Source organism: Alternaria atra, assembly GCF_907166805.1.
Source record: "Alternaria atra isolate CS162 genome assembly, contig: 20, whole genome shotgun sequence".
In the NCBI taxonomy this organism is placed as follows: domain Eukaryota; kingdom Fungi; phylum Ascomycota; class Dothideomycetes; order Pleosporales; family Pleosporaceae; genus Alternaria; species Alternaria atra.
In genome coordinates, this window is record NW_025091318.1 from 130,759 (window position 1) to 146,583 (window position 15,825).

The window sequence follows — 15,825 nt, forward strand, 5'->3', positions numbered from 1 at the left end:
ACCAATATGAAAGTCTCCCCTCACCTACTTGTATACGCCTGTTGGAGCTCCTGCCAACTACAAGCAATGGCGTCATACGTTGCTCCTTGAAGACCACTGAGCTAGAAGACGCACCTTCCTTCAAAGCGCTGTCCTACACATGGGGAAGTCCACGTACCTCCATCGCAGGAACGCCTCCACATAAAGAGGCGGGTCTAAAGTCCCTATCGACTGAAGAAGTGAATTCGGCAGGTCAACACACTATCATATGCGATGGCTGTCTCGTTAAAGTCACTAGCAACCTTCGGGATGCCTTGCATATGCTCAGCAATGCCATCAACATGCCGCATATGCCAAAAACACCAACCTACTACTGGATAGACTTCTTGTGTATGAATCAATCAAACATTGAAGAAAGGAACGCGCAAGTTGCCCGCATGGCCGACGTGTTCAAGAAAGCAGATGGTGTTGTGGTCTGGCTAGGCAAAGAGGATCAGTACACGCAGGATGCTCTGACCACGATGCGAAGGATATCGGCGACCCCTGAGAAAGACGGGCCGCTAGTACCGTACACCTCCTTTTACAACCCAGAAGAGAGTCAGTTGGTGTCTTCTACCAGACTCACCTTCCACAACTGGCTCGGATTCATAGTCCTCATCAATCGCCCATGGTTCAAGAGGGCCTGGGTGAGTTTACGACAAGCGTTTACCTGCACGATCTACGGCTAACCTGCTCAGGTCATTCAAGAGATCGCGCTTGGCAAAACGGCCCTGGTAGTCTGTGGTAACAAAGTCTTTCCCTGGGACATTCTCTCCAAAACACTGTCTTTCGTCAAGACTACGAGATGGTATCATCATCTCCATGCCGAGAAGCTTAAGCATGTAAAAGAGCTGCGAAAACATCCCGGTATCTACAAGCAGATCCTCAAGTCAAAATTGGAAGTCGGTATTAGTCCTCTGAATCTCAATTCCACTCGACTAACCGCATCATCGTTGATCGAGCCTAACGGCCAAGCGGTCAAACAACCGTCTTTCCGAAACTTACTGGACAAACATCGCTTTGCTGAGTCTTCAGATCCTAGGGACAAGGTTTACGCCTTCCTCGGCCTTGCCAATAGGAACCTATCTCCGTTCCGTACGCAGCCAAACGCGCTTGTTCCGGACTACAATCTCAGTGTGGAAGAGGTCTTCATCGAAATCGCAACCGTTCTTATGTCTTCATACAAGAATCTCTCCTGGCTATCTCACGTAGAAGACTTATCACAAAGACGGATATCTGGACTACCGTCCTGGGTGCCTGATCTTAGTGTACCACTTCAACCATACCCGCTCCGCTACCGCGGTCCCGCATACTGGGCAGCTGCTGGTAACCGCGCCTGGCGTCCAGATGTAGCGAGCATGGAAAAGGGATTACTTCGGGTTCAAGGAATCCAACTAGACCGTGTTGACCAGACCTCAATGCTTATTGACGAATCAGAAGACCCTTCAGCGGCATGGGCAAGCATCGTGAACCTAGCTCTCTCACTCAACTTTCCTTATCCGGACCCTGGTGCAACTGGCAAGACACCGTCACGCGTTGAGGTACTATGGTGAACATTAACTACCGATATCTACAACCACATCTACCCAGCTCCACCAGAAACAGGCTCGCTATTCATCGACTACATCCTCAACCTCCAGATCCGGCATCGCTTGACACCGTGGTCTAGCGCTGATGAATTCCAACCCCATCATTCCCCACTATCAGAATTCGTATATCCCGATTGGCGCAAACTCTTCGAGCTTGAACCTCCAAGTTCACCATATAGCCTAAGCTCATATACCAAGCGCTTAACCACCGTCGTGGAAAGTATGTTCAATGGAACATACTCGCCAATAGGGCTCGCGCAATTACAACACGAGCTTGATCAGAGCGGAGGCCGACAGCGAAGACTTTTCAAGACATGCGGAGGCTTCATGGGCACCGGAGCGAGATCGCTGCGTGTAGGTGATGAGATTTGGGTGCTGTACCGTGGTGGCCTCCCTTTTGTGCTGCGACCTTTGCCTAATGGTCATCATAGTTTTGTGGGAGAGTCGTTTGTATATGGGGTTATGCATGGTGAGGCGTTGAAGATGGGTCTTTCGCGGGAGGATATTGTCCTTGAGTAGGATACTTGGGAACTAAGACGAGAGTTCTCACTTACAATACAAACCAAACCAATCATGTGGTTTAGTCTCTTATCCACCGGCCGCCGTCGTCGCAGCTGTGATGCTGGCTTCCTGTCACCTCTTTGTATCTCTAAATAACCCCTATCACAGCACACATGCTATTGCACCAGATCTCACATTGACTGATCTAGTAATCCGATGTTTGGAGACGGATCAGGTGTCGTCGTTCTCACTCTCCCTACACTGCTTTTCGCCGCCAGTACCCCCATGCTCAGTTGCACTTTCTCGTGGGATAGTCAGCCAATCTCGAATGGTAATCGCTTCCAGCAACGGATGAAGAAAGCAAGACTGAAGCTGGGTACTAAACACACAAACACCCAACCGCAACGTAATGACGTCGAGCCCACGACTCTTCGTATATTCCGCAACCGCTTTACTACCGACCACGCACTCGCTCAGCGTGTTCATTCTTAGCCATAGATATCGCTCATGTGACCACAAGATTAAACGACCACTCCGCCCGTAAATCAAGCCACCCTCACGTCCACGCCTTACGCAAGTCACTGGCACATCCCATATTCCCAACACAATCATGGCTCAGCCTCCAATCCGAACCACACCCATCACCGGCGTTTTTCCAGCACTCAAACTCCGGCCCCCAACTTAGGGCGAGAAAAATATCGAAGTCGCACGCCGTCAAACCCTCGCACTATATCACCACCCCTACCTATCTACGTGGAGACTCCAGGAGCTGGAGAACTGGTACCTAAACACCGTCGTCGATCCATCCATCGCCCCACACGTAGCAGATATCCATCTAGACGGCGAGACAACGAACCGCCAACAAGTCCTCTTCCCCGACTTGAAACGGAAGGAGTTTGAGCCGACGGTCCAGCCGCATTACGACGAGAACGACGTATGGATTAATTACCACAAGCCTACGGACAAGGAATGCGTGTACGATCGCACTTTGGAATTGTATTCCGCGCGACAGAATTATATCCAGGAAGAAGGTGTACGGAGGTTGAGCGTGTGGTTGGACTGGTATGCTGAGAAGATGAAACCGGAACCGCTGCGCGATGAGAGTGTGGTGGCGGCGTGCCAATCCACGATATTGTTCTTGAAGGACGATTATCTCAAGCGGAAAGTCGACTTCGCGACTGAGGTGTATGCGGTTTTGGATAAGGGGGATACGAAGAGTGCGAAGATGGTGGTGGATGATCTGGTGGAGTTGTTTCCGTGGTTGAAGAAGGACTTTTGTGGGAGGCTGATGAACTCTGTGGTGGCTTATGATGGGTTGAAGAATGTGAGTGGAGGAGGGGATGGACATGTACAGAGAGGTTTCGTGCTAATCTTTGGTAGAAATTATCACAGGTCTAAGAGTAGGGGCTGATGTCGATAAGACTACTTCTAGGATGATGAGTGACAGATGGACCGTCTAGAGTACTCCATGAGCCGGGGAAGAGCGCATCTACCCTCTCTAATGAGTGTGCAACACTCATCGTAGCAATCATACGTCACCGCAGAAACAAACATCAGTAGAGGGGTCGAAGAACGGTATGTGTGAGACGCAGCAGCCAAAACAGCGCCGCAGAAAATCTTCAATGGATTGATCCCAGTCCCCTCGCGAATATTTTGTTGCCTAGTAAAAGACCCTAGAAGACGTTCCATCTCTCCTTGTAGCAACACCAAAGAAAACATTTCCCGCAATGGTCAAGGACCACATTTCCCTAATATACGAGAAGGCTACGACCTTCGCAAGCCGAAGACTAAGACGCCAAAATGCATACCCCAATATTTTGTGACGAGATGAGAAAGGAAATCCGCCCAGCGCCATGCTTGCTATATACATTTGCCGCTTGCAAAAAAAAGTAGAAACAGAAAAACGACAAGATTAGAAAAGTAGCGATTAGGTGGTATCGTGCGTAGAACATTAACAAGGAGCTTCGTAGACAGAGTTGGGGAAAACCAGACAATAGCGTTGTGGAGGCAGTAAACATTGCTGCCACTACGCCGCAGGCGAGGACATGGGTGATATAGCGGGCGATTCATCTGCACGACGATTATCACTTGTCCCCGAAACGATGGTAAAGGGCGCTGTAGTGTTCGCTGAAGGTACCGGGTTCACTGCTGCGCCGTTTGTTTGTGATTTGGGGATCGCGCTATTAGGAGGCGTTGTATCCGACTCTTCTTCGGGGATCGTGGGGCAGTATGTTTTGAGGACGTGTTTAAGGGCGGGTCGGCGGATGGGTTTCGAGAGGAAGAAGTCCATGCCTGAGTCGAGGCATTCCTATGACATGTTAGTATATGGGCTGTTAGAATGAGACAATGTGTACATACCTTCACGTTGCTCTCCTCCGCGTAAGCTGTCAGAGCGACGATGGGAGCTGAGAAGCCAGACTGTCGGATGAGTCGCGTTGATTGCAGACCATCCAGGTTGGGCATTTGGACGTCCATGAAGATGAGATTATATGGAGCCTGACGTTCCATACTCTCCATGACCTTGTCGAGTGCTTCTTGACCGTCCTTCGCGACAGTCACATCGTACACATCTTCCAGCTTCAACATGCGCAGTACGACCTCTTGGTTGGTCTTGTTGTCCTCCGCAACGAGCACCTTGACTTTGTCTCCTCGTTTTGTTGCTTCAGCTTCCACCCGCTTCATGGCCGCGACCTGCGAGTTTGGCGATTCTAATGGCGTGTTCGAAGCGAAGAAAGGTTGACTGAGACCAACAAGACGGGGTTGGTTATCGCTGTCGAATGCTACTGGTCCTGATGGAGCACTAGCAGCGGTGTTCCCGGTACCGATCGGGCCACTTGTAGCGGATTGTATCGAGCGGGCCGAAAGCGCGTCGTCATGTGAGCGGCCTCGTGGCGGCTCATCGATCGATAAACTCCGGCGCGGTGTGCCGGTTTCCAGGTTGACGTTCCTTGAACTTGCTGTACTGTCGGCCCGACTCGTAAGATGCTTCAATGGTATTACCATAGTGAACACACTTCCGTGACCGACCTCGCTCTTGAGACCGATTGTACCCTTCATCAAGCCCGCGAGTTGCGAGCAGATACTCAGACCGAGACCGGTGCCTCCAAATTTCTTGCTAAGTCCCAAGTCGCCCTGAACGAAAGGCTCAAAGATCTTAGCATGTAGATTATCGGGGATACCGGGACCTGTGTCTTCAACCTCAAATTCGAAAGACAACCATCGTCCGGGTGGCGGTGTTGCGGCTCGCTCTTGTGCCATGTAGCGGGCGAACGCGTCCCCTTTGCCCATGACGTTGATGACATTGGCAGTACCGTAGTTGGGGTCTGGTGTGGTAACCGAAACGGATCCTACCTCCGACGCAGAGGCTCTTATGCGGTTTTTTGAGTTGCGCGTTGAGCTTTGCCGTGATTGTAGGGATGCCTTGCGACTATCCGACATATGGGCCTCTCCAGGACAACGGATAGTGAGCGTGACAGAACCACCCTGAGGTGTGAACTTGAGACTGTTTGATACCAAGTTGATGACCACTTGAAGTATCCGGTGCTGGTCACCGTACAAAACCATATCTTTGAGCCGACCTAGTCCAAAAGGTCCGAGATCGCGTAACTCGTTGGGTCGTCCGTTGTCGTCTAGGTTGTTCTCGTATGGCCCCTCGAATTCAACGGCAAGCTTGATACCGCCCTCTTTAGCCTGCTTCTCGAAGATGGCCAAGACTTGGGAGCTGATGTCCCGTAACCGGAACTCCTTCTCGTCCAGACTTAGTTGTTGGCCAACCTGGTTCTTGCTGAATGTTAAGAGGTCTGTCAGTAGGTTAAGTAGCAAATCTCCACTCTTGTAAATTATGCCTAGCGATCTCCTCAGCTTGATTGGATCGTCTTCCGACATGCACACTGCGCACATGCCCAGAATACCATTGAGTGGCGTTTTCAACTCGTGCGAGATGTTGGCAATGAACAATGTCTTGCTTTCATTTGCCGCCTCTGCCGCCTTTTTGCTTTGTTCGAGCTCCGCTGTTCTTTGTGCTACCCTCTCTTCCAGCTTCTCATACTGCATCATGAGCTCATCCGTCATCTCGTTGAAGGTTGTTGTCAAGTCTGTGAGTTCGTCGTGAATAAAGTGCTTGCGGTCCTTGACTTTACTTGGGATGCGGAACTGTCTTCGCCTTTCAGCTTCCTTCTTTTCTGCTCGGTTGAGTTTCGCGTTTCTCCGGTAATGAATGATCTGACCAAAGAAGCCTTCTTTGCGGGCAAGTGCCCCGTCTTCCGAGTCATCATTGGCACCGTCATTTTGTGAGCTGAAGTCATCATCCTCGAACATGTGGGGCGCTACAGTTTTCTTAGTGGCGTCTCGGAGTCTTCGGATCGGCTGACTGGAGAAGTGGGCTACAGGGAATGTGAGGATTAACATAGCGCCCATTGTGCCAAACACACATGCGATGATAACGTTGCGGAGATGGTAGATAGGTCCCCAGACTTCATCGTGAGTCTGCTCTACCACGACCATCCAATCGACCATAGGACTGTTGACAATAGCGTAACCAATAGCAACGTCGTCGCCATCTTCGTTTCGGGTAGAGATGATGCTTCCTGCGTTGTTGGTAGCACCGGTGGACTTGGTGAAGCCTTTCCGTACAGCGGGATATCGAGTCCAGTCGAATGGCGGCGGATTGAGAGCAGTATCGTATTGGCCATGCCTCTGTACTTTTGCTCGCTGCGTTGGTGGGGCAAGATAGCGTACCTCCACGTTCTCGGGAGCGCTAGGGTTTACAGCATCATATAAATAATCGGCAGGGAAGGTATTAGTGGCATTGTTCGGGCCGAAAAGCAGGGTAAGACCACTCTTGTCAAGACCCTCTATGGCGTTGACAACATTGGTGATGAGCGATGCATCCAAGACAGCCGTCAGCCACCCTAGAGTATCAATGTTAGACGTGTTGTTGATGATGGGTATGGTAACTGAGACCAGGCTGAGTGTTTGGTTCACGTGGTACGGCCCGGACAAGAGGTAACTGGTGTTGTCGATGGTTCTGCCTTGGTAGTGTGCCTTGTACATGTTGTCGGTTTCATTGTATGGGATAGTCTCTACAGAGAACTTGGGGTAGAGTTCGGGGATGAAGCCGTACTCGGTGTCGCCTAGGGTCGCATTCTGTCCGTCGGGTTTGAGTATGGGCAGCACGACGTCCATCATGCTGTTTGCGGTGCGACTGAAGACAGAGCGATCGGACGAGTTGAAGGGGTATATTTTGGCTTGGATAGCCACACGGGTCCGCATGTCACCGGAGAAGATGGCATCGTAGTCTTCCTCGACCCGGGACCAGTTCTCCTCTGATGTATTTCCGGTGTAGTAGCGACTGAGGGCGGACTGCGGCGAGAGGCGGTTCGCAGCCTGCCGGGTGAGGATCTGCATGAGAGCCAGATTCGAGGAGAGTTGGGCGGCTTTTAATGAGGCTGTCAGCGTCAGGCGAGTCGAGCTAGTTGACGATTAGCACAGTACGTCAACAAGATGAAGAAGCAAAGGATGTACCGTATGTTCAACACGAAGTTGTGGTTGGTGAGCTGCCAAAGTCAGTACCAGCATGGAAGAGTATACAGTGTTGGTATGTACCCATGTTGCGACGGCTATCACAGCCAACCCTATCATCGAAGCCAGCAGAACCAGACATCCCAACTGCTCACGGATGGGAATCCGCATCTTGACCATAACTCTGCGAGGGGTCGCAGGCTATTCTTCCGACGTGCTGTTGAGGGGAGCAACGCAACCCGGCAATAGCGAGAGAATACGCAACCGGAGTGAATGTCACAGCGGTACCGGCAAGCTGACAGACGCGAACGACGGATCTAGTCGGGGGAGTGTGCGGGATGTGCGTATCCCATTCCTCGCAGTGGGCTATCGACGGAGATTTTCTTGGTACCGTGGACGATCAGAGGAAGATCTCGATGCAACCTGGGGTGCGAGTCGCAGAGGGCAGGCGAGGTGGAGTGAATGCACGGTAGAGGCTACTACGCCCGAAGCAGCAAGACGGGCTCGGTTTTCGGGTCTGCAGGGTATATATTGCTTTTCGCAGCAGGAACCGTACGATTGTTGTGAGCAGCAATAACGCGAAAAGAGAGGACGAGCTGGTGCTCTAGCAGACGGGCTTGAGACGTGGACGAGTGGCAGCGGAGCGTCTCAGCTTGGGAGGGCTCAGTGCAGGTCGCGTCCACTGTGGTGGAAAAGGATAGAGGGCGGACCATCCGGCGAGAGATTGGTAGTCGGTTCCTTTGGGTTAGAGTCGTCTACCGTTGAACATGGGCTGGTAGCTCCAGGCCCAGGCGCCGGCTTGGGTTCGCCACAGCTTGCCAGCATCCCGCTGCATAGACTGAGCAAATTACACTGCCAGAAAGCAGTGCAATCTGGACACGCATTGCCTCCAGCCACACTCAGTATCGCCTTGACTGCAGCACCAAGCCATGTTGTTTTAAGAGCGTGATTCCCGGCCTTGGGTCGGATTGACTCCCCACCAGCAAACACGAGTTCGAGCCACTTGGCAAGCGGGGGTGGCCTTGTCATCTTTGACGGGCTCGTCTCCACTTACTCTTTTGATCGGCAGATTTACTGGATTCGCTGCGATCCAGACTTCCACCCCAGTCGGGCTCACCTAGGGGCTGATGCGTCTCGTGTTGCCGCCGAGGCAAAGTCTGGCATGCGTTGACATGAACAAACAAACGTCACTTTTCAAACTCCCAAATGTCAACGGCTCTTAGATGGTTGCTAACAGTCGTTTCAACGGTCCGCGCCGCTGTCTCGAGTAGTGCGCTGTCAAAGCCCAAATTCTAGTCTTGTGATGCCGCCACTCAAACCACCCGCCTAGTAGACGTTGCCGCAGATCGACATATCTCCAGTCTTTAGGGTCCTTCTCGGTCCTTCCACACGTGGCATAAGCACAGCAATGTGCCACTTTCGCATGTTTCACGTCTAGAAATACATGTACGTTATACCCAATCATCAACTATATGCATTATCCCGCCCAATTGCCCACGGTTGAATAGCCTGCTGTCGAGCCCCGATGCAACGACGGCAGCTGCATGTCTCCTGTTACAGAGCCCACCCTCGACGGCCCATCCATCCTCGGGTTCGTGTAGTTCCTGCCCATTCTTTTGAAGAAGGTGACGACAACCATGGTGCCACATACGACTTGATCAATCCCACCCGGCGCCATTGTTAGTCCGTCTCGAAATACAGTCAAGTCACCGACCTCAGCGCCTCTCAGTGCCAATACACCTTTGTCTGAAAACGTAAAACGCGCAATGACCCTGTTAGAGCCTTTCTCGCGCAGACTCAATGCGATCGGTCGCATTTCTAATGTCCAGTTGTATGTCTTGTCTCCAACTGCGAGACTCCAATCCTCAAAGTTCAGCGACTCCATATTATACCTCGTACGCAAGCCATCCTCCGAAGTGTAATCGAAATGCGCGCGCGGCCGCCACGGGAACCCTCCGTCATTGTCGTAGAATAGAGCAGCTATATTGCGCTGGCGCATATCCTGGGATGTATAAAGCACTTCCATTTCTGGCTTCTTGGAGAAGACGCGGAAGCTGTTTGTTGTGATTCTGTATGACGAGGCGACCGGCGCATCGTAAGCAGCGAGTATTTGTATCTTGCGATCATACTGGCGAAGGCGGTAGATGATGAGGGGTTCGTCGTAAGCGCCGTTATCGTAGGCAGGAGCTGTCACAGCCTCGTCGTAACCCGGAAGCTCGTCGTCGTGTGCGACGTCTAAGAAGTCGCGAGTGTCTGCGTGCAGTGTAGCGGACATTGTGCATTTGGCCGTCTTGTCTACTGCTAGTCAAAAGGCGCCGGCATATATACCCTCGCTGGATGCATTGCACTCGTATGGAATGCGACACTCACTGCGCATGTGAGCAGGCCGTTGGCTTATGACCAGAACAAGACTAGGACGAGACTGGCGCCGAGCCTGTCCAATGACTGTGTTAGTCATCGCTACACGCGTGTACTTGGCCGATCGTGCAAACACCGCCCATTACACGCCATACAAACGATCATGTATGGCGTATCCTTATCGCAACATGAATTCTATGGAATGCAGACGCGTGAAACGTTATTGAGAGGTTTGTCGCGTGTAATGATCATGTAAGAGCGAGATCCTTCTTTCCTCACTGACAGCTAGCGTCTGGCCCGTGCGCCCGTGCCTTGTTCGAGGTATCATCAAGAACTACCAGCTCAATGCACACCAGCTAAGACCTCGGACTTGCGAACACGATCTTGCCCTTCGAATTCTAGCCTTCCAACTGTAGGAGCTACTGACATCCCTTGGTTTTGACGCCACGACTACTGTCTCGTCAAAATGGCTCATACCTGTAGCAGCCATACCCACACTGCATCACTAGTCTGATTCGGTAAGATGCAGGCAGCTGTAGCAGCAGGTGCAACCCTAAAGTTGCTACCATTTTCGATGCTCAGCCTCACCCCGCAACCCGCCAAGCATTCGTATTCTTACCATACATAAATCTACATGTGTCATATTTGCTTCCCTTTTACCATAACAGCTATTAAGCTCGACCTCATTGATCCGTCTGCTCGTCTCTACAGCAAATCAAATCTTCGCTCTCACTAGCTACTACCACATCCAAGATGACAGACTCAAATCCTCTAGTCTTCTACGATATCTCCTCGGTAATTCAACCCCGCTCCTACGCACCCAACCCCTCCAAAGCCCGTCTCGCCCTCGGTTTCAAGCGTGTACCCTTTAAAACAACATTCGTCGACTTACTCGACATCTCCACCGTCCGCAAGGGGCTCAACTGCCCAGCCACGCGTAAGCTAGACGATGGCTCTGACTTCCATACCCTACCCATGCTGCAAGACCCATCCGCAGACGACAAGGTCATTGGAGACAGTTTCGACATCGCCAACTACCTCGAGGACACGTTCCCCAACTCTGGTGGCTGCCTCTTCCCTCAGGATTCCACTCACACGGGGCTTGATTATGAGAGCCCAAACAAGGATACTATGTTCTTCGCCCCACTTACACTAAACGAAGGTGCGAAGAACGAGGCATATGCAAAGTTCAACACCCATGTCGACGCGACCTTTTCCTCGCATGTGGTGCTTGTCGCTCAATACATGCCTTTTAATCCAGAGACTGCGGAGGCTGTGAAGGCGCAGATGTGTCAGCGTGCGCACTTGGAGTCTTGGGAGAGTATATGCATTCAGGGAGAAGCTAGGGAGCAGCTCAAAGTGGCGTTCAAGGCGGCGCTCAAGTCACTGGCGGACTTGTTTACGGTTCATGACGAGGGCCCATTTCTTGAGGGTGAGAAAGCCAACTACGCGGATTTGATTGTGGGTGGGTGGATTAACATGATGGCAAAGTGTATGCCAAAAGAGGAATGGGAGGATTTTAGGACGTGGCATGGGGGTGTCTTTGGGAGTTTGCATGACGCGTTGCAAGAAAAGTACTTTGTGTGCGTGTGATGGAGTCGACAAAGTTATAACATAACTTCTTAGTGATGATGCGGCTGAACTGGTGACATTTCCTGCCCACTTCCGCTCGCCTGGTCTCCAGCTTTTCGACCTTCTTCATCAGCTGATCAAGCCTGCGTCAGAGTTTAGCTATTGTTTCTCGCGTAACCACTCCAGGGCAAAACTTACTCTGTCTGAACCGAAATGTTTTCTGCGAGAAGCCTATAAAGTGTAAGCAATAGCCAACAGCTGTCTCAAGATACTCATTACTGACCCGGACAGGTCGGCCTCGGCTAATGAGTACTCAGGTGTAGAAGCTGAGTAGCTGCGTGTGTCTGCTTGGAAAGCAATGGAGTTGATAGGCGTGAGGTAGCGCAAACGAGGGTTCGCGCTAGTGACACGCTACCGCGGTTGTTATTGTCACGATAGAGGACCAAGCCTGTTGACGTTGAGCAAGGATCACGTTCGCATTGCTCGTGGTTGTTACTGCGATGTTTGGGTTTCATGTCAATCCATGATTATACGACAGCTTGTCGCATGCACATACCAACACTTGTCGCATTGATCGCCGATGATGCACTATTCAAGCAATCAATCCAACTCAATCCCTAGGCATCGGTGACGCAGCCATGCTCTTTTTTGTGTATGTATTTGTTTAGTTCTCATTGTATTCGACAAGTATATACACTGGCCTGCTACGCTCATCTTTCGGCTTGTCAGGCATCATACGGGTCGTCCGTTCTCATGATGTAGATCTCGCCAACGAGAACAACAAGACCGACGAGCATGGTAATTGCAATGATAGGCAAATTGACGCGTGCAAACTCCAGACCGCCAACATGGATGTGCTTTCTGCCTAGAATATCGCGCCACAGCATGCCAGCCAGCGATGCGCTGAAGGCCAGACTGAAAGCACCATAATTGACGCCAATGGCCATGCTGTATATCGTGCCCCAAAAGGTTCGATCGGAAATCGGATTGCCGTTTTGACGGTGGATTTCTTCCCACGCCTGGATTACTCTGGAAATGAGGATTGTGGTGCCGATGTTGGTACCAGCGAACTATCATGATGTTAGCTGTTGTCTTGTAGTGATGATCGCGCGGTCTCACATTGCACAGTATTACTGAGACAAAGCCCATACCGCCGATCGCACCAACCGTCCCAGTCTTCTCAACCCAATGGTCCCACGCATGGGCGAAAACCGGAACCCAGCCCTTGGTGACCAGAGCCTGAACCAGAACAAACATGCAGAATGCGAAAGGGACCAGGGCCAAAGGGAGGTGGTGGAAGACAGTCATGGTTGTCGGAAAGGTCTCCTGTGCCCATCTATATGAGTCTGCGACGATTGACGCTAGAGTAGTTGGCATCGGCTTCTCGCTTGGCTCCAACTTTTTCTCCTCCTGTGATACAAGTTCAGTCCCCGTCATCTCTCGCGTTCGCCCACTCAATATGTGACTGGAGGCTTCGGGAAATGATTGCGGCTTCTCATCGGAGTTCCGGACAGTTTCCGGAGCTATTTGAGGGGTGATTGCGTCCAAATCTTCTTGTGTAACAGACTTCCTTCTTGTTTCGGCTCTTTCAGCAAGTGTAGTCTCAGCTCTTCGCCGGCCCTCGTGAGCGATCTTCCGCGTCTCTGCTCTGCCAAGCCACCCCATTGTGAGATCGAAAATGAGCATGACGAATGCAGCAGGTAACGTGACCCAGAACACCGGGCGTTCGTGCGACCCTTGAGAAGCGGCATTGATTGCCAAGACGGTTATAAGTGTAGCTGCCATAATTGCCGCTCCGAACATGGCGCCTTTCCTGTCCAAGAAGGGGTTTAGAACTTCTTCGAGGGACATCTTCTTCTCCTGTTCGTCGTCGCTGCTGCTGGGGTCGCTCTCGTTCTCGTCTAGTCCACCTTTGGCGAAGGGGATATTGGGGTTGATTGGCTTCTTGTTCTATTGAACAGAGCTGGATCAGCATATGCACAATGCGCCTCTTTCTCGGGATGCTTACTTTGAGCTCATCAGGAAGATCTTCCATCTTGATGGATGCAGGGATCAAAGATTCGTCATGGAAGATGATGTATAGTAAGAAAGGATACAACACAATTCCTGTGACAAGAACTGGCACAATGATATTTGCCGTGTACTTGATGAATGTGATCCCAAATGCGCCTGCCAGGACAAGGTTGGTGGGGTTTGAAGACACCAGTATTGCCGATGCGATGTTTGCGACTGAGAACTGCGTGAATATCCACGCTCTCGGATGCTTGATATTGCTTGATACGCGTGTCATGTACGACAGGAAGGCTGTACCCGATAGGATAACCGGATCGTTACCGATGAAAGCTGTGAGAAGGAAGAAGAAGGTATACAGGTAGAAGAACAGCCTGTGGCCCACTTTCCCTCCTTTCTGCAGAACCTTGAAGGCTAGCCATCTGATGAGACCGGAAGCGTCAACAGAGATGGCAATGTAGGCAAGGGAGAGGAAAAAGAGCATGATATCGTATGGCACGATACCCTGATCGCCGAGAGTGCCGCCTCTTACTTCCTTAGCGCCAATAGCAAGGATAGCGAGCAGAAAGAGATCTGCCACCAGAGGAGCCGTAATGAAGTTCATTGGAAAGTCGAACCGCACAAGAGGTCCAGGTCTACCATTCCGGACCCTAGTTGGGTGTTGCGGTGGTGGGATGATGCGCAACGCACTCGCGGTTTTGAGGAATGGGGTCCATAATATCCGCGGGATGTATATAGGTATGTGGAAAGGGAATAGAACATTGATATCTGTAGGCGTCAAGTGTTAGTTGATGGTCCGCAATACCAGTACGCACATTCTACTTACTCGTCAAAACAAAGACAATCAGTGTCACTATAGAGCGCCATTCTTTGATCTTGCTGGTATCAAGGTCTGGCCTTTCCGATTGGGTGGCACGCTGAGAGATCATGTCGCGCCTTGTGGCAATGCTTGAAAACAGCACCGCAGATTGCTTTTGGGGCAGAAACTTTCCAGTAGGTATATTGACGGTTAAAATGCGCCAAATCAGGCTTTTGGTAAGGCCCGATTGAAGAGTGCATGTATACGCTAGACGTTACAGGCGATCTGTGAGCCGGTGCCTGGACCTTAGGCGCGACGGTGAGGATCAGTACCGATGCCGAGAAATTGCTTGTGCCATGTGAAGGATGACGCGCGACGTGGTCATGGCGGCAGGCAAGTGAGGCTCTTTGTATTGTTTTTGTTATATGCAGTCAGATGGGGCGGTGTCAAAAATGGCTTGCAGCCCGGCACGACAAGATGATGGCAACTCGGCGCCGGTTGGGCCGCTAGCAAGCAGCGCCTCCCGTATCCAGAAAAGGGTCCAGTCGTTGGCAGGTCATGCCATCTACTCAGCCTCTCGCCTTATGCATCTGCTCCAGGCGAAAGCCATATAGTTCACCGGTGGCCTGCATTACCCCAGAGTATTGGAGATCTACGCTCTACATGGGACGCCTTACTGACCGGAGTCGCACCCATTTGCGCACTGCACAATACCTATGCCGCTGCTCTCCCTTTGCGACGGCACACTCGGTGATGTCTTCATCTCACCCGTCTTTGCTCGTACTATGTGAGCATGTCGGAAACTCAGGCGTTCTCCAAATTTGCGACGCATAGTGTTGCGATACCTACTTCAACAGCTACAATGTCCAGCCCTCCGCTACAAGTCGTTTGTGCCTGGCCAATTTCATCCAACTATGGCGCAGGATCACGTGTTAGTACACCCCCATACTGGCATATTCATGTTGAACGGGTATGGACCTATTAGATAACTGATGCATGAACACAGATCCTGTATTATATCCTCGTTGCCGCATGTGTAACTTTCCGCAAGGCAGAATGGCTGCGAAATACTTGCCTAGCCGCCGTCTTGATTCTGCCGGCCATTTCTGCCCTCCAAGCCATCGTGCTCGCTTCGGCGCATACGAATGGTCAGTACAACAGCCACCAAGAAGATCCAAGAAGCACAAATCTAACGACGAACCATACAGGCGGGGTCGATATGGATATATACGGAGTAAGTTCCTGGTGTACAAGATACACGTGCGACATACACTAATTTCATGTCTTCGCCTGTGCAGGCTTTTCAATTCTGCGCGATTGGAATCTTAGCAGCACCGCTTACTGTGAGGCTGTCGCGAACCTACTTTCAGTCTCCAGGGCGCAACATCATATTTCTCTGGACAATATTGATATTAATGGGGCTATTGGCCCTCTGCGTAGAATTTTACAGGGTTACTC

At 51.3% G+C, this 15,825-nt stretch overlaps 4 protein-coding genes across 4 annotated transcripts; 2 read left to right on the top strand and 2 right to left on the bottom strand.

The window, feature by feature from the left end:
• Positions 1-320: 320 nt before the first annotated feature.
• ALTATR162_LOCUS325 (uncharacterized protein) lies at positions 321-3,506 on the top strand (the record flags this gene model as incomplete). The annotated part of the gene is made up of 4 exons (XM_043307918.1): positions 321-665; positions 717-1,559; positions 2,875-3,432; positions 3,489-3,506. The coding sequence occupies 4 exons, from the start codon at positions 321-323 to the stop codon at positions 3,504-3,506; spliced, it is 1,764 nt and encodes a 587-aa protein (XP_043163853.1).
• A 628-nt stretch (positions 3,507-4,134) lies between these two features.
• On the bottom strand, positions 4,135-9,903 carry ALTATR162_LOCUS326 (uncharacterized protein; the record flags this gene model as incomplete). Its single annotated transcript, XM_043307919.1, has 4 exons — positions 4,135-4,416; positions 4,467-7,578; positions 7,632-7,663; positions 9,280-9,903. The coding sequence occupies 4 exons, from the start codon at positions 9,901-9,903 to the stop codon at positions 4,135-4,137; spliced, it is 4,050 nt and encodes a 1,349-aa protein (XP_043163854.1).
• Positions 9,904-10,739: 836 nt separating this feature from the next.
• On the top strand, positions 10,740-11,892 carry ALTATR162_LOCUS327 (uncharacterized protein; the record flags this gene model as incomplete). Its single annotated transcript, XM_043307920.1, has 3 exons — positions 10,740-11,560; positions 11,613-11,798; positions 11,850-11,892. 3 exons carry the CDS (start codon positions 10,740-10,742, stop codon positions 11,890-11,892), a joined length of 1,050 nt encoding a protein of 349 aa, XP_043163855.1.
• Positions 11,893-12,283: 391 nt separating this feature from the next.
• On the bottom strand, positions 12,284-14,497 carry ALTATR162_LOCUS328 (uncharacterized protein; the record flags this gene model as incomplete). Its single annotated transcript, XM_043307921.1, has 4 exons — positions 12,284-12,628; positions 12,678-13,508; positions 13,567-14,336; positions 14,395-14,497. The coding sequence occupies 4 exons, from the start codon at positions 14,495-14,497 to the stop codon at positions 12,284-12,286; spliced, it is 2,049 nt and encodes a 682-aa protein (XP_043163856.1).
• Positions 14,498-15,825: the final 1,328 nt, after the last annotated feature.